The 27,071-nt window shown below is 35.8% G+C and overlaps 1 protein-coding gene across 1 annotated transcript; it reads right to left on the bottom strand.

Annotated features, from left to right (window-relative positions):
- On the bottom strand, positions 1 to 27,071 carry LOC311000758 (M1-specific T cell receptor alpha chain-like). The gene is made up of 5 exons (XM_083991583.1): positions 27,020 to 27,071; positions 1,863 to 2,072; positions 1,551 to 1,595; positions 1,307 to 1,414; positions 1 to 216 (listed from the first exon to the last, which is right to left on the bottom strand). Coding segments are annotated over exons 1-5 (405 nt in total). The 5' UTR covers positions 27,060 to 27,071; the 3' UTR covers positions 1 to 214.

Here is a 27,071-nt window from a genome sequence, read left to right as displayed (position 1 = left end):
TGAGTTGTGTGGTTTTTATTGGAGCTTCGTCACACACAGCAGATCATTTACAGCAGCACAGACACACAATAACGACACACAGCTTCTCCTCACTGGTAGGGTTAGGGCTATGATGATGATGAGGATGAGGATGATGATGATGCTGTCAGCTGATAGGTTACATGTTTACGTGTTAACAGGCGTGAAGCAGAGCGGCGACTGGTCTCTGATCAGCTCCTAAAACAAACACAGACACAAAGGTTTGTTAGAATCACAACCTGGTTTCACTCACAACAAACTAACAGGAAGCTTCACTACAGACAGAGAAACACTTCGATCTTCCCTGAGCCTATTTTCCAGGCCTCTGCTCGAAAATTGCATATCAATAATAAAATGAGTATATCTCTGCAACCACAAGGTCTATTTGAATAATTTTGGTGTCATTGAATATGGGACACTTTGAGGATTGTTGAGATGTGTAATTATCAGTATGTCTGTTACTGGTGAAGAGTAAATGAAGATGACACACAGCAAAAATTAAATAAATTCAATGCTTTCCATAAAAAAAAAATCATATTTTTGATGAGTGTCCTTTAGAATAATGCTGATGAAGCTAAAACTCTCTATAAAATCATTGTACAACATGTGAACATTGTATCTGCAGTGGTTGATTCTGATTAATTGAAGCAGGACAAAATTATTGAAATTTTACTACAAAATATTCAGGCGAACTTTCCAAAATGTCCATTTTTGTCCCAGCTTGGAACCACCTGCTACTATAAACTATTGTTTAATCTTTATTTTCACACAATTTGCATAAACTAACTGAAAAGGAATCAATCGGGATTTATTAATATAATATAAAACTTTAAACTTTTCGCTGCAAATTTTCCCAAGGTAAGACTGCTTTTCTGGTTGTGTTTACCAAATGCGCTTGTTGTTGTTTATCGTATTAGGCTGCTGGATCAGTGAAACTTGGTCGTAGAGGGATAAAAATGGTATTTTTGGAATCTGTGGAGTGTCTGCTATCGTGTGGCTACAGTTAGCTCCTGGTCAGATCAAAGAAGCCTGTTTACTGGCTCGGTTTCTCTGTCTAGCGCGTTTTTCGGTGTTTGTTCGTGTTTTTGCGACAAATTGTTTGATCGCTCGGTGTTGTAACTGTGTTGGTTGGTCCTACGAATGGTTTATAGCCGAGATTCTCAGCTTTCTGTTGATATGTAGCATGTCTGTGTGTGTGCTCCGGGCTTGTTGTGTGTCGTGTTGTGTTGTGTTGTGTTGTGTTGTGTTGTGTTGTGTTGTGTCGTGTTGTGTCGTGTTGTGTCCTCACATTGACTGATCCAGAGGCGCGCGGTCATCAGCACGTTGAAGATGACGGTCTTGATGAAGAGCAGCCGGAGGCCCAGCACCACCAGGGAGACCGTGTTCACCGTGGGGTCTGCAAACAGCACAACACACACGTTAACATACACACACCGACACGTTACACACACGACACACACACCGACACGTTACACACACCAACATGTTAGAACACACACCAACAGGCCATCACAGTGAGGAAGTGAACTCACCTCTCTCCAGTCTGTCCACACACGGCAACACCTTCTTCTTTGTTTCTGAAAAACAACGTCAACTTTTATTAGTGACGGTGAAATCTTTGATAAAAAACACTCAGAACTCTCTCTGTTCATTCATTCTCTTTTTTCTCTCTGAAAACATCATTTAGCATTTGAATATTACATTTTAGTTTGAAGAACTTCATCTTTATAAGGAAATCATTTTATTCTTCTTTATTTTTCCACATTAAAAGAAAAAATACATATATTTTATTTTTATTATTTCATTTACAATAAAGCTTTATGCTAATGTGAGCTGAGACTGACCATTAGAACATTTTTCTTCCTCCCCGTCCTTCAGCAGCACCACACTGTTGTAGAGGGAGTCTCCTGAGATGCGAGCCGAGTCAGACCAGTAGAGTCCATTTTGAGGCTCAGAACTGTTGAACCTTCTGTATCTGCTGAAGCCCGTGGCCAGACAGGCTTTCTCCTCTTTGTCATTTGTCACAAGATATTGGGTCGGCTCGTAGTCGTCGACTGAAAAACACAAAAACAGAGCAGCCAGAGGTCAGATTAGGAGAACAAGGAGAACAGGTGAGAGCGGTTAGGTCACGTTTAGTTCCTGTGGAAAAAGAAGGAGAAACAACCAGAAGCAGATGTAGAAGACAACATCTGTCCGATAACCGTCCAACATCTGTCCGATAACCGTCCAACATCTGTCCAATAACCCTCCAACATCTGTCCAATAACCCTCCAACATCTGTCCAATAACCCTCCAACATCTGTCCGATAACCATCCAACATCTGTCCAATAACCATCCAACATCTGTCCAATAACCATCCAACATCTGTCCAATAACCATCCAACATCTGTCCAATAACCGTCCAACATCTGTCCAATAACCATCCAACATCTGTCCAATAACCGTCCAACATCTGTCCAATAACCATCCAACATCTGTCCAATAACCGTCCAACATCTGTCCAATAACCATCCAACATCTGTCCAATAACCATCCAACATCTGTCCAATAACCGTCCAACATCTGCCCAATAACCATCCAATAACTGTCCACACGTCAAACTGAATCACAGATGCTGTTTCTTGATTTGCTCTAAATGTCCTGAAGTTATTATTTAATCCAGTTTAGTGAAGTTTGACGTTTAAATGAAGAAGAATCGACATCCCAGCAGATTAAACCCATCATAGAACAATTATAAATTATGGTTACTACTCATGCTAATACTACGACTAATAATAATAATAACAACACATATTTATAAGTACGTAACTCACACAACAATCAGTTCTGATCCAGATCCAAACAGGACTTTGTTGCCATGGTGATTCACACAGCAGATTGTGTCGTTACAACAACCACAGTTTGAGCTTCGTTAGTTTCACAACCTCTGATTTCATCGTTAGTGACTCACTCATTACCAGCAACAGTTTAAACCACAACGTGTTACTGGAATAAAATAATAAAACCGCAACCCGTTACTGGAATTAAAGAATAAAACTACAACACATTACTTGAATAAAACCACAACCCGTTACTGGAATAAAAGAATAAAACCACAACTCGTTACTGGAATAAAAGAATAAAACCACAACCCGTTACTGGAATAAAAGAATAAAACCACAACCCGTTACTGGAATAAAAGAATAAAACCACAACCCGTTACTGGAATAAAAGAATAAAACCACAACTCGTTACTGGAATAAAAGAATAAAACTACAACCCGTTACTGGAATAAAAGAATAAAACTACAACTCGTTAATGGAATAAAAGAATAAAACCACAACCCGTTACTGGAATAAAATAATAAAACCACAACCCGTTACTGGAATAAAACTACTGTACAACACGTTACTGGACAAAATACAAGCTTATCAATGACAGTGTTTTTTATTGATTCATTTTTAAGGTTGAGGATTCGGATTAAAAACAATTTTCACTCAATTATCACATTTTTTCCCCAACAAATTGCCATAAAAGCTAAATAAGTGTTGCTTGGCAATGTAGAAATAATAATGAGTTAATAGTTAATAGTTAATAGTTCAGCTTTATTCAGCTGATTTATGGCTGATGAATCTGTGTCATTTCCATTAAACTAAGTTGTATAACATGTTAATGAAGTCATGACTCACTTACTGGACACAACCGTCAGTGTGAGTCCAGATCCAAACAGGACTTTGTTGTTGTTGTTATTCACACAGGAAGTAAACCACTTACAAAAACCACTGCAGTAGTTCAACACACAGTCCCATCATTCATGTTTCAACACACAGTCCCATCATTCATGTTCTTACATATAATACGTATCTTTTCAGTCTAAATATAAGAGTGTTTGGCTTCTTGTTTCAGTCTGAACCTGAACATCGTCAGTTTGAAGCCGCATTAACTCACACAAACACAACGATGCTCCTGACGTTTTATATTGGTCATCAACTCCATCTTGTCTTTATGATTATTCACTTCACTGTGTGTGTCAAACCTCAGTGATAATAACAATGTTGGATACTTAAAGCAGAAGTAAGCGATCCGGTGGTTTTGGCTAATGCTGCGTTCCAGGCAGGCTTTTGAAATCGTAAATTACAGCTTCAAGTCACAACTTACGACTTTGTAGCGTTCCAGGCAACCCACTCGTGTTTCTCCGACCTGTTTTACCGGTGAAAGTCACTATAACGGCCACTCGTAACTTCTGACCCGTGAACTCGTACCAGATCGAACTGGTACCACTTCACAGGTCGGAAAAACACGAGTTACGGGTTGCCTTGTTGGATCATTGGATAAAGGTTGTAGGATACAAGGAAAGTTTTCTCCTGGGCTCAGAGCAGAGCAGAGTGACTGACAGACCCGTGTTTCAGACCAAACACTCTATAGAAGTGATTGCTGTCGGAAGATACAACTATTTAAGACTTATATTAACACAAACATTCACCTGACTTCTGCTTTAACTCACTTTTGTCGACCTGGAGTTTAGATCCAGCTCCAAACAGCAGTTTGTTGTTGCCAGTCTGTGTCACACATTGTTGTGTTGTTGGACTTTAACCAGGAAACACTGAGCTCAGACCTCAGAGCTCAGAGCGCACAACGCACAACGCTCTACGCTTCAAATGTCCGATGCCGCGGAAAAAATGAAGAGATCATTTTGACAATTGTTTCTTTAAAAGCATCTCTACTTTACTATATACTCTATTCTTTTTAAACACCAACACAAAGACGACTCAGTCTACACAACGAGACACTGATGAGGTCGTCACCTGAACCACGTCTGGTTTTATAGGAAGATTATAAATAAAAACCACTGCTGGGATTAAACATCCACATTATCTCACTAAAACTGGTTTATAAACTCTTCCTAAATCAAAATATTTGTGTTGTGTTGTTTAGGAATAAATATGAACGTGTTTTCTTTGTATTATTATATTATATTATTATTACAATTTTTTGTTATTTTGACCAGCTGTAACTTTCTGCCAATAAATGCTTAAAAGCACCATTTTAAATTCAGTTTTGGGGGAAATGTTGTCATGTTCAATTAACTCAAACACAAACCTATAAATAGTAAAACAAACATAGAAACTGGTCATTTTGAAGTGGTGTTTGAGTCGATACGACCAGAAGAAGACGAAGACGAGCTGCTTTCACTTTGTTTCTACGTTCACATCTGTTTCAGTCACTGTGCTTAAAACAATCCCATACGCCGACGATGTCATGTTATACATTTATACATCATTTACCTCGGGATCAATAAAATATGAATACATCTATCAATCTATCAATCTAAAGACGTTGTAAATATAATTAATGGTAATGGCAGTGTTCTCTTTCAAAGTTCAGTTATATTTGGTTTCAATTCACATTTTTACTTTTGTTGTTTTTCGTTTTGTTTTTTAACATCATATGACTCTGCTGAAAGTTGAGTTTTTTATATAAGTGACAGTTGGTACAGTACAGTACAGTACATTGCAGTACAGTACAGTAAAGTACAGTACAGTACAGTAAAGTACTCACTGCTGTGGACGAGGAGCTTGAGTCCAGGTCCAAACTGCAGTTTTTCAGACCCAGTCCCAGTCTCACAGTGGATGAAGTCAGAACAACAACTCACAACTGCGCTCTCTGGACTTTCTATCTGCCTCTGTCCCCAGAACTCGTACTGAGTTTGGGAAGAGGGCATCATTCATGTACTCTGCTCCCTCTGGCTGGACCAATCTCCAAAAAACACTAAAACTACAGGCATTCATCACCCTTTCCGATTTTAAAACCAGACTTAACTGTTTTTTAATGGCAAATCATGGAGTGTGTAAATGTTTTACTGTTTAGTATTTTGTCATCACTGGATTAGTGTTCTTTTAGTGTGTATTGTTGTGCATTGTTCTGTTCTATCTTGTTTGATTTAACATAATCTCTCTTCCTTCAGGATCCCCTGGTACAGCCTCCCCTTGTACCACACAGCCCTCTCTTCCTCCTTCTCTTCCCCCAATATCCCTCCCGGACTGTAGAACTCTGGACGTCATTCATCTTTTCTCTCTCTCTCTCTCTCTCTCTCATATTCGTCCTCACTTCTTTGTGTGTATATTATCTTGTTGCTGCTTTCTTGGCCAGGCCATGCTCGTAAAAGAGATTTTTTTATCTCAAGCAATTTGCCTGGTAAAATAAAGGTTAAATAAAATAAAAAACAACCTCGTGACAAACTGAACTGTTGTGAAGTTTCTACACTGACGACCTATAACCTATAACCTATAACCTATAACCTATAACCCTACACAGCTGCAGAGTTATTAATCCATACGAGCAGAAGAAGACGAAGACGAAGACGTGCTGAGTGTGTCTGTGTGTCTGGACCGAACCTCACGCAGCTTCAACAGTTAAAACAAAGAATCGGTGAAATATGAAACTTGTCGTTTATCTTCGTTAATATTCGACTCTTCACACTCACGTGTCTGGAGAGAAAGTCTGACTCCAGATCCAAACAGCAGCTTGATGTTGTTCACACACTGACGGAGCTGCCTGCAGAAACTGTTTCCATGGTTACAGGCTTTAGTCTTTCATCCAGTGGAAGTCAAATGGTTTTATATTTTATTTTATCCTTATTTTTTATCGTTTAAGTCGTCTTAAGTCTGAACAATCGAAAACACACAACTCCTGAGGCTACGTCGTCTATTTATCTGGACAACACACACACACCTAACTTTATTACATTATTATTATTTATTATCATTTATGTGATTATTATTATTATTAGTAGTATTATAATGTTGAAGTATCTATAGACTTTGTAAAAAGGAGTTTTGAAGATGTTCACGTCTGTTGGTTCAGGTTTAGTTTAAATACTTTCTCTATGGTTGAATATTAAAATGTTGTAAATGTGGAGACAAAGCTGATAAATGTAATGTAACGTATTGATAGTGATCATTGATTGTGATATCATGGTTTTGGTCATTTTATAATCTGTCTTCTTTGTAAATGTAATGAATATTATTTGTATTCCATCTGTGGTGTTGTGAAGATGTTTGTCATGTTTTCCAGCTGCAGGTTGTGTTTAATGTGAATAGTTTAGTTGAGTTGTGACTCACGTGTTTGTACGATGACTTTAGTTCCAGCTCCAAACACCAGTTTGTTACCAGCAGCGTTCACACAGTGTGCGACCGCAGCACGTTAACACACAACAACTACTACGACTACTGAAGCTCCAACACTGTGACGCGTTCACAGCCGCGTGTTTTTCTTCACGTCGATACGACTCGTCACCGACTCCACTGGTTTCTACATCTAGCACTAAAACAGAACTGAACTGAAACGTCACCGGCCCAAACTACAAAACTACAACTTCACTTCTATTTACTAAAATGATCTGGCTCCATTTAATTATAATTTTACTAATTACAGTTATTGATAATAGTCATAATAATAATAATAATTACAGTTAAAGTCACAGAAACATTGATGTTATGACGTTCAACAACTCACGAGTCTCAACGTGAAGTTTGATCCCGTCTCCAAAAGTGAATCTGTACCCGACATTCACACACTGACTGAGTCCAGACCATTAACCACCACACACACACACACACACACACACACACACACACACACACACACACACACACACACACTGCTGGACGTAGAACTGAACCTCAACACAAACACAAACTGGACTTTATAAAAACCTTTTTACTCACGTGTTTGAACTCTGAGCTGAACTCCTGAAGCAAAAATCATTTTCACGTTGTTGCTGTTCACACTCTGAGTGAAGCCTCAACAAAAACCCCCGACCCACAACCCTGACCTCTGACCCCCAACTTGACATTGTTTGGGATGTCTTGATTATGACAACTTGACATTACATTTGTTTGGGATGTCCTTATTACGACAACTTTACATTGATCAAAGTGACATTACCAGAACATTTCTTTGTCATGACAACCTGACATTAAAAAATGTGCACCCATTTTTGTGTTTATGGCAAATTGACATAATGATTATTATAATTAGCTGTGCTAGAAGGTGACAGACCAGTTCTAGCACTTGGTCATTGATGTTAGACAGGATGTGGACAGCAAAACCCAAAACCGACTGTCACGACACCATGATGACTGTGTAATGAAGATATTCTGCCACCACTTTGATCAATGTCAAGTTGTCATAATAAAGACATCCCAAACAAATGAAATGTCAAGTTGTCATGACAAAACCGAATGACACTTAATGACAGCATCATAAACGCATAAACACATTGACATAATATTTATGACACGGTCATGACACTGTTATGACGATGCTTCAAGTAAAGTGTTAGCGAGTTATTAATATTGATTAACTAGAGACTCTCAGCTCTTCTTCACAGCTGCAGCTGGAAATCGACACCTTTTATATTAAATCTATGTGTAAAGTTTCCTCAGCGCTGTGAAACATCGATCAGTTAGTGAACATGAAGTTGTTTCATGTTTAATCATCTTACTGTTGTGTATTTTCAGCTCCGTCCCGGCTGCGAAGCTCAGCCGCCCCGACCCGTCATTCACACACTGACACAACGCACAACACTAACTCAACTCCCCCAGTGTGTGTGTGTGTGTGTGTGTGTGTGTGTGTGTGTGTGTGAGAATTATTATTACTTCTTTAAAAACAATTTTTAAGTTTGATTTGTACTTTTGTTCTGAATTTAACTCATCATTTCTCTCTTTGAACGTGTAGCTACGTTTGATATTTTAAGTTGACGGTCAGATTTATTTTATTTTCCTCCAAAGCATAATCACTTATTATAATAACTTAATGGAAACAATTTCCACTAATATAACATCAGATTCTTATAAGATTGAAAAGCTGAATGGTGTAGAGTGTGTGTGTGTTTATTAATGACTCTATAAATGAAGAGTTGGACTCACTCTGGTGGACCAGGAGTTTGGTTCCAGGTCCAAACTGCAGCTTCTGGGAACTGGTCTGAGTCACACAGTTCACCACAGCTCAGCAACAACTCAGAGGGTTCAGGATGAACTCTCAACTTCTCGAGATCTCAAAGTTCAATCTTCATCTTTGAACTATGTTTTTTTTTGTTAATGATGTCATAGACTGTTACAGTTTGAAGACGATCGTCTCATGTTCCGACTTTTTTCTCTGTCACTTTCCATCACAGATGTCTCAGTTCTTATTCACACTTGAAGCTCTAAACATAATTAAAAAATATTAATTAACGCTGCTTTATGTCAGTTGGTTACATTCACTGATGGATAAACGTATATCACTCACTGGTTTGGTTTTACGGTTGTTGTTTTTTTACTGTTGTCATTAAATGTTACAGTTCTGTCCACGGACATTTACTGTTCAGTTTTTTAGTTGATGAGGCTATTTCATTTTCACACAGTAGCATAAGATTAAGGTTAAGGTTAAGATTAGGATTAGGATGTACTTTACTGATCCCAGGATGGGAGATGATTGTGTTAATAATAACTTAATGGAAACGACTTCCATCGATATGAAATCTGACTCTCATGTCCAGTGTGTTTGTGTATTTGTTTCCTGTAGCTTCGTTAGTGTTAATAATAATTGTATAAATGAACAGTTCTACTCACTGTCGTGGACGATGAGTTTGATTCCAGGTCCAAACTGGAGCTTCTGGGAACTAGTCTGAGTCACACAGTTCACAACAGCTCAGCAACAACTCAACAACTGTCTACACACTGATGAGCTCAGATACTTCTACACAACTACACACTACTGCACTGTCTTTTATATTTAGTAGCATCGTGGGTATTAATGTCAAGTTGATTCCATCAATAATATAATAAAAATAATAATGGTGCACAGGTTGATGAGCAGAGGAACGACCCCGGCCTCATGTTTTAAAGAAGAACTCACTTGGCTGGAAGAACTAGATTCGTTTTTTCATTACACCTCTTATAAAAAGTAAATTCTCTTAATCACCAGAACAGTGCTGGAGGCAGTGCGGAAACATGAACACAGATCATTCCCATATATTTTGGCTCTGCCCAAAAATTCAAACCTCCTGGGGTCATGTATGTAGGCTACTACTGTGGCAACGATCCTGGGATACGCAATCCCTAATGTGACAGTCCTCTATTTCTGTGTCCTAAATGAAAATGTGGTTCTTAAAAATGACTGGTATCTGTGTAAAATACTGTTGATGGCTTGTAAAAAAGTTATAACAAAATGCTGGTATAAAACAGAATCTCCAAGCATTAACCAATGGATGGACAAAGTGAAGGAAATGTGTTTAATGGAAAAGATGACTTTCTCTCTCCGATCTAGAGGAGCAATGAAATGGACTGCTTTTATCAAAACAATTGAGGACTTAACTAACTAAAAACTAACTAACTAAAAGAGTTATCAGTCCAACACACTTAGTTCTTATCTTCTAGGTTAAAAGGATAGTTCAACATTTTGGCCAATTGGCCCATTGCCGTAATCCCTATAGTTTTAGGAGTAGGTTTGTTACCAATTTTCTAAATAAACGGAGGTCCAGTGTAAAGGGATTATGTCAATGGGCCAATTTGCCAAAATGTTGAACTATCCCTTTAAACGAGACAGTTTCTTTTCTTACTGGTTTGGACCAACAGCGTCGTCCCGCTGCCGAACACCAGTTTGGTTCCTCCAAGATTCACACAACAACCAGAGCTTCGACAAAAAGTCACACAAGCTGCTGCAGAGAACTTCACTTCACTGTTGGTGGTGAACCAGTTTAAACCAGCACAAAGTCCACACAAACAGCAACAATGACCAGTGTGAAGCTACGGTTTGATGAGGGTAATGAAATGTGCTATATAAATAAAGATGCCTTGCCTTGCATGGTAAAAAGCAGCTGTGTGGTTCTGATCCAGTGTCACACCGGTTTAGTTTTACGTGTTTCTACTCACTGCTCTCCACTGTTAATCTGCTGCCTTTTCCAAACAGCAGCTTCAGAGATGAAGATGAGGTTGAAGTCACACTGTGGATCTGCTCTGAGCAACAACACCACTGCCCAGTACCACAGAAGCTTCTGCTCATACTGACGGATTCTCTAGAACTTTGGTATATCATTAAAACAAGTGATCTTAGCCCAAGAATCATGTAATATATCATTAATGGAATTGAGATGTAGGCATATGAGATTACTTTAAAAGCTGTGGTTTAATTAACCAATAATGCAGGAGGTTTAACAAACTGTAAATTAAAAGGACAACGAGGAGTTTTGTTAAAGTGAAGTGTCTTCACACTACATTTCTGAGCCTCCGCACCGTGAAATTCTTTGACCGGTGCAAGACAGACTCATGTTTTCATTCATCAAGAATTAAAGTCAGAGGTTGGAAGACGATCACATACCGTCGTAGTTCCCACCATAAACGGAGATTCGGCGGCGTTATTCTCATGACTCGCCACGAAACCGAAAGTAAAGAAACGCTGGTCGGCTCGCCCAGCATTTCCACCACCACTAATAATAACAAAATAACCATAGAGACAAAACCATAGATTTATCTAAAATGGACCATTAACAAGTGGTAACGTAGATTCATCCACATTAATATCAGACTTTTTTATAACCAAATAGAAACTCCTCGTTGTCCCTTTAATTGTTATAATGAACCAGAGCTTTGACGAATGAATCTGTAACTTACTTGATTCAACCTTCAGTTTTGTGCCGGAGCCAAAGATGAGTTTGTTGCTGGAGAAATCCTTCACACAACAGGAAACCTGGCTACGTAAACCATGAGGCCAGTGGCACAGACTAACATACCGGTCATACTCTACACTGAGGTTACACAAAGGAATTGAGACAAATATTTGTTTTGGTTGTTTGTCCAGAAATACTTGTTGTGTCGTCACTGTGAGATTATCCAGTATTTTTTTTTAACTTAATTTTCATGATGACTTGATTTTAGCCGACATGAAACTAGGTCAAATATGAATTCAGAGACTTCACTTTAATGAAAGTTCAGTTCCTACAGATGAAAGTTAATAACTTACTGTCTTCAACCTTCAGTTTGGTGCCAGAAGAGAAGACGAGCTTTGAATTCCCAACGTTAGTCACACAACGAGACAAGCAGCTGCACAAACCGTGAGGTCAGAAGAGACAAAGTCGTCACGAAGTCGCTCATTAAAACTAAATGGTTCTTTTTCTAACTAACATACGGTTGGTTGGTTGGTTGGTTAATTGGTTGGTTGGTTGGTTGGTTGGTTGGTTGGTTGGTTGGTTTATGAGTTTACATTGCAGAGTTCAGTTCAAACAGAGCTCCTTTAATAAAAGTTAAACTTCTACTCACTGGATTCAACTGTCAGCTTCACTCCTTCACCAAAAAAGACTCTTTGTCCTCCAGTCCCAGTCACACAGCACATCCTCCCTGATCAATAACTACACAGCTCACACTGATCAATATGATCACATCCTCAACACAAGGCTTTGTTATTCTACATTTAATACTCTGAGTTTTCACCAGTTTCTACTAAAACACAAACCTTTGTAGGTCAGTGACTTATATTGGTGATGTTCCTCTACCTATAGTACTGCTTCATTAAATGGAAAACTATTCAGATATTACACATTAGACAGATATTTTTTATTATAGCGATTGAGAATCTGGTTTCTATAATGAAACATATTTAACTGGACTTACTGGCTTCAACGTTCAGTCTGATCCCCGAGCCAAAGATCAGCTGGTAGCTCGCCGTGTTCACACAACACAAACTGCTTATACATAAACTCTACTTTGTTTCTTAATTAACCTCTGTACGACATGTCATCACGAAGTTGCTCATTTGTTATTTGGCAAATTTAAACAGATGTTCAGAGTGAACAGAAAAATGGATGTTACTGAACTAATAAAAGTCTTTTTTAAGTTTTTTTTGTCTTCTGGTGTTTTTCGTGTGTAGAGTAGAAACTGCTGCAGTTTTAATTCAGCTACTTGCGATTACGCATCATTTCATGTTTTAGTTTGAAGTCTATTAAACGCACTTTTTAAAATCTTTATTCATGTTTTTATCTGACCTCTGAATCTGTATAACAAAGGTTTTTTATTCTACACATCAGCTGCTGGTGACAATGTTGAATTACAGAACTGATTATAAGCTCAAACCAAGTTACATGAATAAATGAACTTACGTGATTCAACCTTCAGTTTTGTGCCAGAACCAAAGATGAGTTTGTAGTCTCCAGAGAAACCAGTCACACAGTGAGAAACCTGACTTCATAAACCCACAGACAACAACAGTCTGCTACTGGATTCAGATTTTACTACACAAACATCTTATTCCTATTGATTATTAACTGATTTCAAATTCTACATGTTACTAAAAAACTAGCACGTCCATAAAGATAAAAAGGGAACAGATGAGGCAGTTTCTGTCTAAAGGTTTATCTAAAGTGAGGAGTTAAAGAAATGTAGATAAATTAGGTATTAGACTGGAAACGAACATTGATTGGATCAAAGCTCTCATTGTTCCTCTCAGATGAATAAAGGAACTTAAACTTAAACTTACTGGAGTCAACGGTCAGTTTACAGCCGGGGCCAAATATCAACTTCTCTCCGTATCCAGTCACACATCAGGAAACTCAGTCACACAAACCACAGAGCTGCTGAGCACCGACGGCTAAACTTCACTTCATTTCCTACACAAACAAAACTTTTTCACCGACTGGACTCAGAACAGAAATGGGGAAGAAAGCTTTTAGATTCTCTGCTCAGTTTGCAGTCAGAGCTCAAACTCCAAAGTCTGGTTGGTCTCTCTGAATGTGTTCAAGTCCATGATAAACTCCATCACATCCAGGCTTCAGGGGTGCAAATGTTTTAATTGAGTGCAAATGTTTGACTAATCTTGTAAATTATTATAACTAATTTTGAAAATTCTTTTTATTTTTATTTTTTAAATATTTTTTAATGAATGTGACTATGTGTTGAAACTATGTGCTGTCATTCTTGGCCAGGTCTCTCTTGGATCTCAATGGGACAAACCTGGTTAAATAAAGGTTAGAATAATAATAAAGATGGGCTAAAGTTGGTGCATGTTTATTTCTGTGACACTATTGATTTGTTCACTAAACTGTAGATAAATAAACTCACTGGTTCCACACTCAGTTTGTTCTCTCAACGACAGCTACAGCTACAGCATCAATAATCTGACGTTAACTCAGTCACATCGTCTGCAAACAGCTCGACTTTAACTGACATTGGGCTGTGTTGTGTTGTGTGATTTATTTGGATTCTTTGTGGTTTGTGTTAAGAGTTAGAAAAGTAAGAAATAAAATGACATTCAAACGCTTTGAGTCTGTTTTTGTGTTTTACTACTCACTGTTTTCTACTGTTACTCTGGTTCCATCTCCAAACAACATCTTTCTGTCTCCTGACGTCGTCACACAGTGAATCTGATCTGAACCAGAACTGCTCGGCCCCATTCATCACCAAGTTTATAACTTTTAACATCTAACAAGGAAAAAAAACACTATTTGCTGTTTAGCTGCAAATGTTTCAGTATGATTCAACGATTGCTTTTGATTATAGAGTTTAAAAACTTGTTGATGTGTGAAGAAAGTGAATGATCATGATCATCATTCAGTAATTGAAAGTGTAATCATCTCCCAATCTGCCTGTAATTATTGATGAAATAAAGTATATATTTCAAACTGTAACTAAAATATGTGACATGTTGACGTCAGATGAATTTAGATACGACATCAGAACGAGTGTTGATTGATGGACTGAATGAAATATTAATACAAACTAACAGCGAATCGTTTAAACATATTTTTATAGCGATTATCACATTTAATATTGTGACCAAGGAAATGTTTTCAAAATGTGTCATTAGATCAGATTTAGTCAGTTTGTAGTAGTTTATTTATATAACGTGTTATATTTAACTGAAATAAAACCAATCTGACGTGACATTTAACCGTCACAGTATTTCCTGCATTCATATAACACACGGTTTTGATTAAAAAAAAGAAGAATTGGTTTGGTTGTTTAAACAGATGAATTTATATTCAATACTCACTCATTTCTACACTTAGTTTGATTCCTTCCCCGAAAGACAGTTTCAAGTTTCCTGATCCACTCGTCACACAGTGAATCTGACTCCAACGTTAACTACACGAAGCTCCGCTGCAGTTTTAACTTCTAAACACAGTTTTAACTTCTAAAAACAGTTTTAACTCTCTAGAAACAGTCTTAACACTCTAAAAACAGTTTTAACTCTCTAAAAACAGTTTTAACACTCTAAAAACAGTTTTAACTCTCTAAAAACAGTTTTAACACTCTAAAAACAGTCTTAACACTCTAAAAACAGTTAGGTGTTAGGTGGTTACATTTAGTCTCTTTTCCGAAGAATTCTGGATATTTTGAGTAATTTTTCATCTGTAAATATCGACAGTATAACTGCTGAAATCTACCGCTAGTTGGGGCAACGGAAAACTGTGTTCACTTTAGTTTGGTAACTTCTCTTTTGATTATAAGTGATTAATGCAGCATTTTAAATCACATTATCATGCTCATTTTTTTTTACCTCAGTCTTTTTAAATCGAAGCTAAAGACGCACTTTTTTAGATTAGCTTTTAACTCTGACTAGGGAAGTCCTGTTCTTAATATGTACCTATTTGGCCTGTTTTCATTTTGCTGTGTGCACTTTTAGAGGCTTTAACACCCTGCAGCACTAGTAGCACTTTCTTGTGTCTTCTTGCAGCACTAGTAGCACTTTCTTGTGTTTTCATGTATTGTTTTGATGTATTATCTTACTGCTTTGATGTAAAGCACTTTGGGTACCGTCCAGCTATTGTAAAGTGCTATCCAAATACATTTTGATTGATTGATTTTATAAAACTAACGGTTCAGTTTTATCGTTGATTTCCAGACGTTTTACTTTTATCAGATCTACGTACAATTCAAATGTTAAAAACTAAGAGATAATATCAATACTCACTGGCCTCCACCTTCACTTTAACTCCGTCTCCAAAAATGATTTTCCTGGCACCAGAGTCAGTCACACACTGTTTCCTCTCAGAACAATAACTGATGTCCAAGAAACATCGTCCGCAAACACTAAAATACTGTATGTCCGTTACCTAAAACTGACCAATAATGATCCTAAAATACATGAAACACTCCATCTGATCTGATCTCCTCGTACATAATCAATACAACACAACAAGCAGATGTTCAACATGAATCCAGCTGAGCTCCACTAACCCAGCCCCGACACCATCATCATCATCATCATCATCATCATCATCATCATCAAACACTTGCACTATTTTCATTGATTAAAGTTATTAAGTCTCTCTGATACTCACTGGCTTCTACAGTCACTCTGGTTCCAGCTCCAAAATACAGTTTGTAGTTTCCTGATCCAGCAGTCACACAGTGAATCTGATCACATCAATAACCACATGCTGCTACTGTCCTCTACTGTACCACTACATCAATTCAATTCAGTTTTATTTGATGGAGAGGGACAATGTACATTGATATACATTTTAAAATAAAATGTAAATGTACCCAATCACATCAACACTAACTACAGCGGCTAAAATTAGTTCTTCATCCAACTTAATAGTAAAACTTCCTAACGTTGTCTCTGTGCTAGGACAGAGGATGTTGTTATGATGCCATGTAAAGCCCTTTGAGACAAACTGTTTGTAAAAACGGGCTATACTAATAAAATTGCCTTGCCTTGCCTGTTACACTACAACACGTTTTCTTAAATTAAGAAAATGAAGTAAATTCTTCATACTCACTTGTTTCCACGTTTAATTTGGTTCCTTTTCCAAAACTTAGTTTATAGTTTCCTGAAGTCTGAGTCACACAGTGAATCTGGTCTGAGCAGAAACCACACGGACCTCAGGCTGCTTCAGAGAACACACACATGCATTAATAATGCATTCATAAATGCATTTCAGGACACTTCGGAGCTACTATGTATCTCACCTTTTTACTCTTTTACTCTTTCATTCTTTTACTCTTTTGCTATGCTATTTATTGTGTGTTATTGTATTGTATTTTATGTGGTCTTATGCTACTGTAAGTGGTGAAGCCAAAGACACATTTCCACATTGTGGACAATAAAGATATTGAATTGAATTGAATTGAATAATTGTTCGCATAACTAACAGTTAATACGTTAAACCAATAAAAACGTGTGTTCAGTATCTGATCAAGACCTTGTGCTGAAACGGTTCCATCTGTTTCAGACCTACGACTCAACTTCATTTGAACTGTTAAATTAATAAAGTAATTCTTGTTACTCACTGGTTTCTACAAACAGTCTGGTCCCTTCTCCAAAAATGATTTTGTAGCTTCCCGTTGAACCAGTCACACAGTGGAACGGAGCTCAACAATAACACTACAACAGCCACCACCACTCATACAGCTAACATTCACCTAATCAATCAATAGAAATAAAAATCTATTCAATTATAGATTATTATATAAAACTCGGGACTTTTACAGTTTGTGAATGAATTATTTAAAAATGTTTTCCTCTTTTCCACAATATGAGAAATTGAATCACTGAGAAATAACCGGTGTTGGGCAAGTTACATCCAAAATATAACACATTACATATTATTAGTTACTGTCATTTGAAAGTAATTAGTTACATTACAATATTACTGTCTCAGAATTGTAATGCGTTACACTACTTTTGTATTACTTTTGAGTTACTTTCGCCAAAATAACAGCAGAAATACGACTGTAAAGCAGTGGTTGTTCCCAACCTTTCATGCACCAGCTCAGATATTTCTATATGCTGCAACTCGATTTAAATTGGAGAAAGTGAAAGTATAGGATACAGTTGTTTAGGATTGAGAATGAAAATTTGATCCAATGAATTAATACAAAGGAGCAAATAAACATATTGTTAAATCTACGGTAAAGAAGACACGTGGGAGAATATCTGAGAGAAAGTAAAAGCTGACCAGTGAAGATCTAAGACTTCAACCTAACACATCTTTGTTTTTTAGCCACACAACCATTGACTGATTTGTGTATTCTATCTATGCAGTTGTGTAATTACAAGTATAGTCACCACAACAGTCATTCTACTAGTTCATTTGATGCACTAACATCACTAAAAGCTACTCTGGTTCCCATTATTATTAAAATGATCTGCAACATACTGAGTCACATCATCTGCAAAGAGTCAGATACACATTTATATAGAATAGAAGGGTAATCATTGGTTTTCAGGTGGTTGTGTTGAGTCAGCATTGAATTATTGAGTTATAAACTCATTATAGGCCTCGACTGTAGTTTAGTTTTCTGAAAGAGCATAAAACAATCATGTGTTGATATTTAAAGACATTTTAACTCAGTGTTTTCAGTCGTTATGTGTCATTATGTTTCCTGTTTAAGTGTTTGATTTACTCACTGTTCTCTACAGAAAGTTTGATTCCTCTTCCAAAAATGATTTTCCAGTTTCCAGATGAAGTCACACAGTCAGTTTCAGCTCAACAATAACAACTCATGCAGGCACAATAGTAACCATTAACCACAATGTAGAAATGTGTATGAAAATGACTGTGACGTATGTAAAAAATATTTATTTTAGAGGGATAAAAACTAAATGGTTCTTTCTAACTAACATACGGTTGGTTGGTTTATGAGTTTACATTGAAGATAAGACCTTGTTAGCTGATAAAAGATCTCAAAGGCAAATGTAAAATCTAAAAAGGAAATATTGATAATTTTCCTTTATTTTATTATTACAAAATCTAGGTTTTGAAAAGATATCCAACAATTGATGTCATGTTCAAAAATGTTAATTGGTGTATGTCAGAATGAGTATCAGTCACATTGTGTTGATTGATGGACTGAATGAAATATTAATACAAACTAACAGCGGACCGTTTAAACATATTTTTATAGCGATTATCACATTTAATATTGTGACAAAGGAAATGTTCTCAAACTGTGTCATTAGATCAGATTTAGTTAGTCAGTTTGTAGTAGTTTATTTATATAACGTGTTAAATAACTGAAATAAAACCAAATGGTTATTTTTCTAACTAACATACGGTACTTTTTTGTTGGTTGGTTTATGAGTTTACATTGAAGAGGAATCGGGGAATTGAAATTTTGGGGATTATCATTAAAATCTTAAAAAGCCTTTTTTACACAGTTTACCCTTTAAACAGAGCTCCTTTAATAAAAGTTAAACTTCTACTCACTGGATTCAACTGTCAGCTTCACTCCTTCACCAAAAAAGACTCTTTGTCCTCCAGTCCCAGTCACACAGCACATCCTCCCTGATCAATAACTACACAACTCAATAACTAATCAATAACTACACAACTCACACTGATCAATACGATCACATCCTCAACAAAAGGCTTCGTTATTCTACATTTATTACTCTGAGTTTTCACCGGTTTCTATTAAAACACAAACCTTCGTAGGTCAATGACTTATATTGGTGATGTTCCTCTACCTATAGTACCGTTTCATTAAATGGAAAACTATTTCAATATGACATATTAGACAGATATTTTGTATTATAACGATTGAGAATCTGGTTTCTATAATGAAACGTATTTAACTGGACTTACTGGCTTCAACGTTCAGTCTGATCCCCGAGCCAAAGATCAGCTTGTAGGTCGCCGTGTTCACACAATACAAACTGCTGATACATAAACTGTGTAAGACTCAACTTTGTATCTTAATTAACCTCTGTAAGTTTAATTAAACTGCTCTTAACATGACCAATTAATCTCAAAGAAAGTTGAAAATGTTTCTGCAGAATATACCTTTTTATACATATACACCAATTAACATTTATGAACATGGCATTAATCACTATGTAACATTCCCTTGTTGGATATCTTTTCAAAACCTAGATTTTGTAATAATAAAATAAGGGAAAATTATCAATATTTCCTTTTTAGATTTTACATTTTCCTTTGTGATCTTTTATCACCTAACAAGGTCTTATAGCTGAGAACTTAAAACTTTATCTATTTTCTTTTATTTTACTTTTATTTGCTCTTGTTGCTTTTAACTCTGTTTTTAGTGTTTTGTTTGTTTTTATTCTGTCTTATGCTTCTTTTTTTAATGTTTAGTCTTTATATAAAGCACATTGAGTTGCCTTGGTATGAAATGCGCTGCTGTAGAAATAAAGATGCCTTGTCTTATCTTCTGCTATGCACTGAGCTCTGCTGTCCCACTTCTGTTCCATTTAATCATTTAACATTTCTAATCCAAATCATCAAAATCAATTCACCTCTAAAAGAAAAAGAAAAAGAAAAAGATGAAGATGTGATGTGATGGGTTAGGGTTAGTTATGTGGTGATGTGGACTCACATGTGTCCACAGTCAGTTTGATTCCCGATCCAAACCTCATTCTGCCAGCGTTTGTCCCACAGTTTAAACTGACACGACAAAAACCATCAGGTTTTCAATTTGATGTCTTCAATGTGAAGGTCAGATTTCCAATTTGTATTTCAATCAGAAGTGTGAAAATGAAACATGAACCTCTAGGTTTTTGCTATTAGGTTTTTAAACTGTTTGAATCTTTGAATTTAAAGGGACAACGAGGAGTTTTGTTAAAGTGAAGTGTTTCCACACTACATTTATGAGCCTCCGCACCGTGAAATTCTTTGACCGGTGCAAGACAGACTCATGTTTTCATTCATCAAGAATTAAAGTCAGAGGTTGGAAGACGATCACATACCGTCGTAGTTCCCACCATAAACGGAGATTCATACGGCGGCGTTATTCTCATGACTCGCCACGAAACCGAAAGTAAAGAAACGCTGGTCGGCTCGCCCAGCATTTCCACCACCACTAATAATAACAAAATAACCATAGAGACAAAACCATAGATTTATCTAAAATGGACCATTAACAAGTGGTAACGTAGATTCATCCACATTAATATGAGACTTTTTATAACCAAATACAAACTCCTCGTTGTCCCTTTAACCTCAAATATGGAGCGTAAAGAACTGGACTTACAGGTTTCAACGAGCAGTTTGGTGCCACTTCCAAAGATGATTTTGTTAACATTCACACAGTGTGAAGCCTCAGCACACAAACACAAACACACAATGATGCTGCAGCAAACAGCAGGTCAGACCCTGAGGCTGCATCCGCTAATCCTTACATTAGTTTACATTAGTTTAGAGCCTTTTAATGGCTTTTACAGTGTCACTTACTTACTTTAAAGCCTTTAAAAACTCATTTAGCTCTTTATTGAGCAAAGTGCATTTCAGAGCACATGATGAAACTGAGGAGTTACCATGACAACTGCATGTACGGAAGTGAATAAAAAAATATCAAACTGCACAAAATGGAGACCAACAAAACGATATATTTGACTTCTGATGCATCTCTGCATTCAGAGCATGTTCACTAAAGAATAAATATCAAACTGCACAAAATAAAGACCCACAAAACAAAACCAGATTCACTGCATCAGGCCACATTAATAAGAAACTGATATCTTTGCATTCAGAGCAAATGGAGCAAATAATAAGAAAGTGAGGAGGAGCATTACAACTGCATGTGTTCACGTGTCTCGTGCCTTTCAATATAAGTTATTTTTCAAAATAAAAGACATGTCCAACATCAGATGTGCATTAAATATTATTTACTTTTTGACCAGCTGTCCGCGACCCATCCAGAACGGGTCCACGACCCACTTCTGGGTCCCGACCCACCAGTTGAGAACCACTGCTGTAAGGCTTCGTCTGATTCACTCAGTTCTAACACTTATTCAGCCTGTTAGATATTAGACATAACATGAACTTACGTGACTCGACCTTTAACTCGACTCCTCGGCCGAACAGAACTTTTTCACTCAGAGTCACACAGTGTTTATCAGCCTGAGTCAAACTTACTGCTCAAATACCATTTACTCAACACAGAAAACTGCAAACAAACCAATGTCATGTAGAAATGGCACCAGCAATGAACTGCTCCCAATTTATTTTATTTTTTTTCTCTTCTCTTTCTATTTATTTATTGTACGATTAATAGTGTTTTAACTGTTTCCTCATTTAACTGTGTTTTTAATGAAATATGATACATCTCTGTTATGGTGATGGTGCCGAAGACAGTTTTCCACAATTGTTGTGTGATTTATTTGGATACTTTGGAGTTTGTGTTAAGAGTTAGAAAAGTAAGAAATAAAATGACATTCAAACTAGGGGCGGGAGAAAAAATCGATTCACATAAATATCGCGATATCTTTTTTTGACGATTTTTAAATCGACTTTTTTTTATATATATATATTTTTTTGATTTTTTCTTTTTTTTCTTGAAATTGAAAAAAAGGGTATAAAGTTCACTTTATAATGGAGTATGTTTGCAGAAGACAATTTTCCACAGTGGTGGACAATAAAGTTGTATTGTATTGTATTGTATTGAACAGACTTTGGTTATTTATTAGATTATAATATGTATCTTTTCTTTTCGTTTCTACTCACTCAGTTCAGTGTTTAATGTGGTTCCACGTCCAAAGAAGAGTTTAGTTTGACTTCCACCAGTCGCACAACAGGAAACACCACAACACAAAGTACCAAACTTAAAGATTGTTCATTTGAATTCAGTTTCACGGGTTTAATGTCGTCTAATGTTTTTAAATTAATTGATTCATTTAGTTTAATTCCTAAATAACAATGAGGAGGACAGAATAACACAGCAGAAGAGTATTTATGTAGATTTTTACAAACTATTTTACATCAAATTATTTTCTACGTTGACGCTAAAAGTCTCATATTAATTAATCATTGAACTTGTTTCAATGTTTATGTGTCCAACTATTATTGAAAATCCAATGTAATTTACAACTTTGAATGAATCACCTCAACTGTTTATATTATATTTTTCCATTAAACATATATACATTTAATAAACTCCTCATGAATAATATTATTTTTATATATATGTATGTGTATATTATGTTTTACAACTTACTGGGTTCGATGTTTAGTCTGGTTCCCTCTGCAAAGAAGATCTTATATCCACCTCCAGCATTCACACAACATGAAGCATCATAACACAAACTATGTGGTGTCCAACTGAACCAAACCAAATTTAAAAAACTGACTTTACATATGATTTTCATGTTTTACTATTTCCATTAGAAGGCATTAGTATTAATCAATATTATGAATTTAATGTTAATTCAAAATTCTGGCAATAAATATTCATAGAAATGTAGGCTACATATTTGAGTGTTTGAGTTGTGATCTAAAACGTTGTTATTAACTTTGTGCAGTTTAATGAGCCTCAGAATCTAAAACTTGTTGTTTGTTTTGTATCTGTTGCAGTAATAACATAATAATAATAAAAAGTTAATAGTGTGAATCTCTACTCACTGGGTTCAACACCGAGTCTGGTGCCGCTTCCAAAGATCAGCTTTTGATTTGTATTTGTAGTCACACAACATGAAACTCCACGACACAAACTCAGCTCATTCAGACTGAAGCAGCTTATTTACAACAAAAAATATTTTACAGTTCAATATTTAGATTTGACTTAAGCTTCTTTTTCATTCAGGAAAACTAATAAATCATATTTTAATAAAAATATTAGATATATGTGCATATATTAATTGTAATGATTAATGTAACCAAGCAGTTTGAATTAGCAAAGATGCTTCATTAAGATTCTGTAACGGCACCTTTAATTAAAACAGTGATGCTTGTTATCCTCATTGACGTTGATGTAGTTATGACTTTATGATTCATTTTCCTCATATTAATAATATTGATGTCATATTTTAGTTAGTACTCACTGGGTTCAACGATTAGTCTGGTTCCACTTCCAAAGATCAACTTATTGCTATTCACACAACATGAAACATCACAACACAAACCTACAGCGACGACCTGGGACAAACGGCCTTTATGAAATAAATAAATATAAATTTCTGTTCATCATGCACTGGTAGAATGGTTCAAATGTACATTATGTGTGTTATGTTTTACTTTTGTGTCTCATCGATCATCAACATGTCATAAATATGATAAAGATAATGTTTCATCCATCCATTTATTCTCCCCTTTAACGGATTGTAACTACTATTATATTATTCTACTTTTACACTTCAGATATTGTTTAATCTACATTAGTAATAAATGGTTCAACAATGTTTTCGAACTGTCAGTTTTAAGTAAATCTGAGTAACTTCAGACTTTACATTTCTTCGTACTGATCTTCAACAGTTCAAGTCATTTCAAACCATTTCATACTCTTCATATATTATTTAATCTCTTCCAACATTTCTTCAGCAGTTTCTTAACTTCATTCAGCTTTAATAGTTTCAACAGTTTATTCAGCTCATTCAGCTTCCAGCTTTCAGCATTCACCCGGACTTCCTTCAGGGAATGCAGCATTCTCTAGTTTTTACATTAGTCTTCTATATTTTACTATTTTCATTAGAATAGATGGTTATTAATCTACATTAGGAATTAAATGATGAATTGATGTTATTGTGCAGTAGAAACACAAAAGGTTGTGTGGCTGAATTGTCTGAGCTGGTGTTTTATTATGTTATTATGACCAAAACACAATTTTAACAGTGAATGTTAATAAAGATGAACGTGTATGATTCCTAGTTTTTGTGTGGTGTAAAACATTGTTGTTAACTAACGCTTGCTAGATGGCAACACAATTAGTTTCTACTTTGTGCAGTTTAACGAATTTTTAATGAAACCGTTTTTGCAGTAAAACACTGTAAAAACATTTATGTTGTGAATAACTACTTACTGGGTTCAACACCGAGTCTGATGCCGCTTCCAAAGACGAACTTTTGATTTGTATCGTACGTCACACAACATGAAACTCCATGACACAAACTCAGCACATTCAGACTGAAGTAGCTACATCTCATTTATAACAGATAATATTTTACATTTCACTATTTAGATTTGATTTTAGCTTCTTTTTCATTCAGGAAAACTAATAAAACATATGTTGGTTAAGAGATTTGATATATATACAGTATATATATACAAATGATAACCCTAACCCTGTAATAAAGGAGTTTGAAATAGCAAAGATGCTACATTAAGATGATATAATGACACATTTGACTAAAACAGTGGTAATTGATGGTAAATAATAGATTTTATTATTAATTTTCCCTCATATTATTACTAGTCATGTGATATTTTAGTTACTCACTGGGTTCGATGGTTAACCTGGTTCCACTTCCAAACACGATCTTATTTGCAGCATTCACACAACATGAAACAGCACAACACAAACCTACAGTAGTGACGACTTGGGGCAATCGTCCTTTAAAAACTATAACTGTTTTATGTTTTGGAACTTAAATGATAATAAATAATAATGAAAAGCATTTTTTAGTTCCTTATACACTGATAGGACTGTTAAAATCTACATTATAATATAGATTGTTGCCTTTTACTACCTGGCAACACAATGAGTTTCTACTTTGTGCAGTTTAACAAGCCTCAGAGCTCGACAACTTGTCTTTTTCTTTAATCTGTTGCAGTAAAACACTGTAAAAATGTTTATGGTGTGAATAACTACTCACTGGGTTCAACACCGAGTCTGGTGCCGCTTCCAAAGACGAGCTTTTGATTCGTAGTCACACAACATGAAACAGCACAACACAAACCTACTGTACCTCCTTCAGGAAACATAATCATTACAAATATATTGGACTTAAATGATGCTCAATAATAATAAAAAGATAATTTCTGTTCATCATACTCTAATAGAAATGGTTCAAATGTACATTTTAACATTGGCTGTTCATCAGTTATGTGTGTTATAGGTGTTTTACTTTTGTGTCTCATCATGTGATCATCAACACGTCCTAATTATGATAAAGATATTATCATAATACAGAATTAAAGATGTTTAGTGCTAGAGCTAAACATCTTTAGTTCTGTATTATGATAAAGATATTATCATAAAACAGAATTAAAGATGTTTAGTGCTAAAGCTAAACATCTTTAGTTCTGTATTATGATAAAGATATTATCATAATACAGAGTTAAAGATGTTTAGTGCTAGAGCTGAACATCGGCTTCAGCAGCAGCAGAAATGTGAACATCAACTTCTCTCAAGTCACTGTCAATACAGCATTTTACTCATGTTTAATGTATTTAATCTGTGCAACATCTTAATCTAAAGTTTGTAGCTGTGTTTATTTATTCATGATAACTATTCACTTTGTATTATTGCACTTATTGTAACGGTATTCAGTATCTTTTATCCTTCTGTAGCCTGACCAGGGACAAAGACATCTTGTATCATCACATTTTTCATTCTTTGTGGCAATGTTGTGTACGTATCGTCCCTGTTAAATAAACATTAAAATAAAATAAATTAATTAAAATAATGTTTCATCCATTCATCCGGATATTAAAACTGAGTATGAACAGTATTAGTATAAGTATTACTCACTGAGGTCGATGTTTAATCTGGTTCCACGTCCAAACACCAGTTTATATCCACCGCCATCATTCACACAACATGAAACATCATAACACAAACTCTGTGGTGTCCAACTCAACCAAACCTCTTTTCTTTTTACATTAGTCTTCTATATTTTACTATCTCCATTAGAATAGATGGTTATTATTAATCTACATTAGGAATTAAATGATGAATAGATGTTATTGTGCAGTAGAAACACAAAAGGTTGTGTGACTGAATTGTCTGAGCTGCTGTTTTTATTACGACCAAAACACAATTTTAACAGTGAATGTTAATAAAGATGCCTTACATTTGCCTTCCATCTTTTACTTTTTCCATTAAAATATATGATTATTATTATTGTTAATCTACATTATGAATTTATGATGAATAGACTTTATTGTGCAGTAGAAATTTGTGACTGAATCTACTGATCGGTGCAGTGCGACTAAGCTAAGTACTTTTATTATGACCAAACCAAAACACAGTTTTATCACTGAATGTTCCTAAAGATTTACACATTTGAATCCTATTTTTTGTATTTTTGTGATGTAAAACATTGTTGTTAACTCTAAATGTTTTATAGTGTGAATGAATCTCTACTTACGGGGTTCAACACTGAGTCTGGTGCCGCTTCCAAAAATCATCTTTCCAGTTGA

Source organism: Trachurus trachurus (assembly GCF_905171665.1).
Source record: "Trachurus trachurus genome assembly, chromosome: 17".
In the NCBI taxonomy this organism is placed as follows: domain Eukaryota; kingdom Metazoa; phylum Chordata; class Actinopteri; order Carangiformes; family Carangidae; genus Trachurus; species Trachurus trachurus.
Note: the sequence above shows the minus strand (reverse complement) of the source record. Positions and strands in the feature narration are given on the sequence as shown.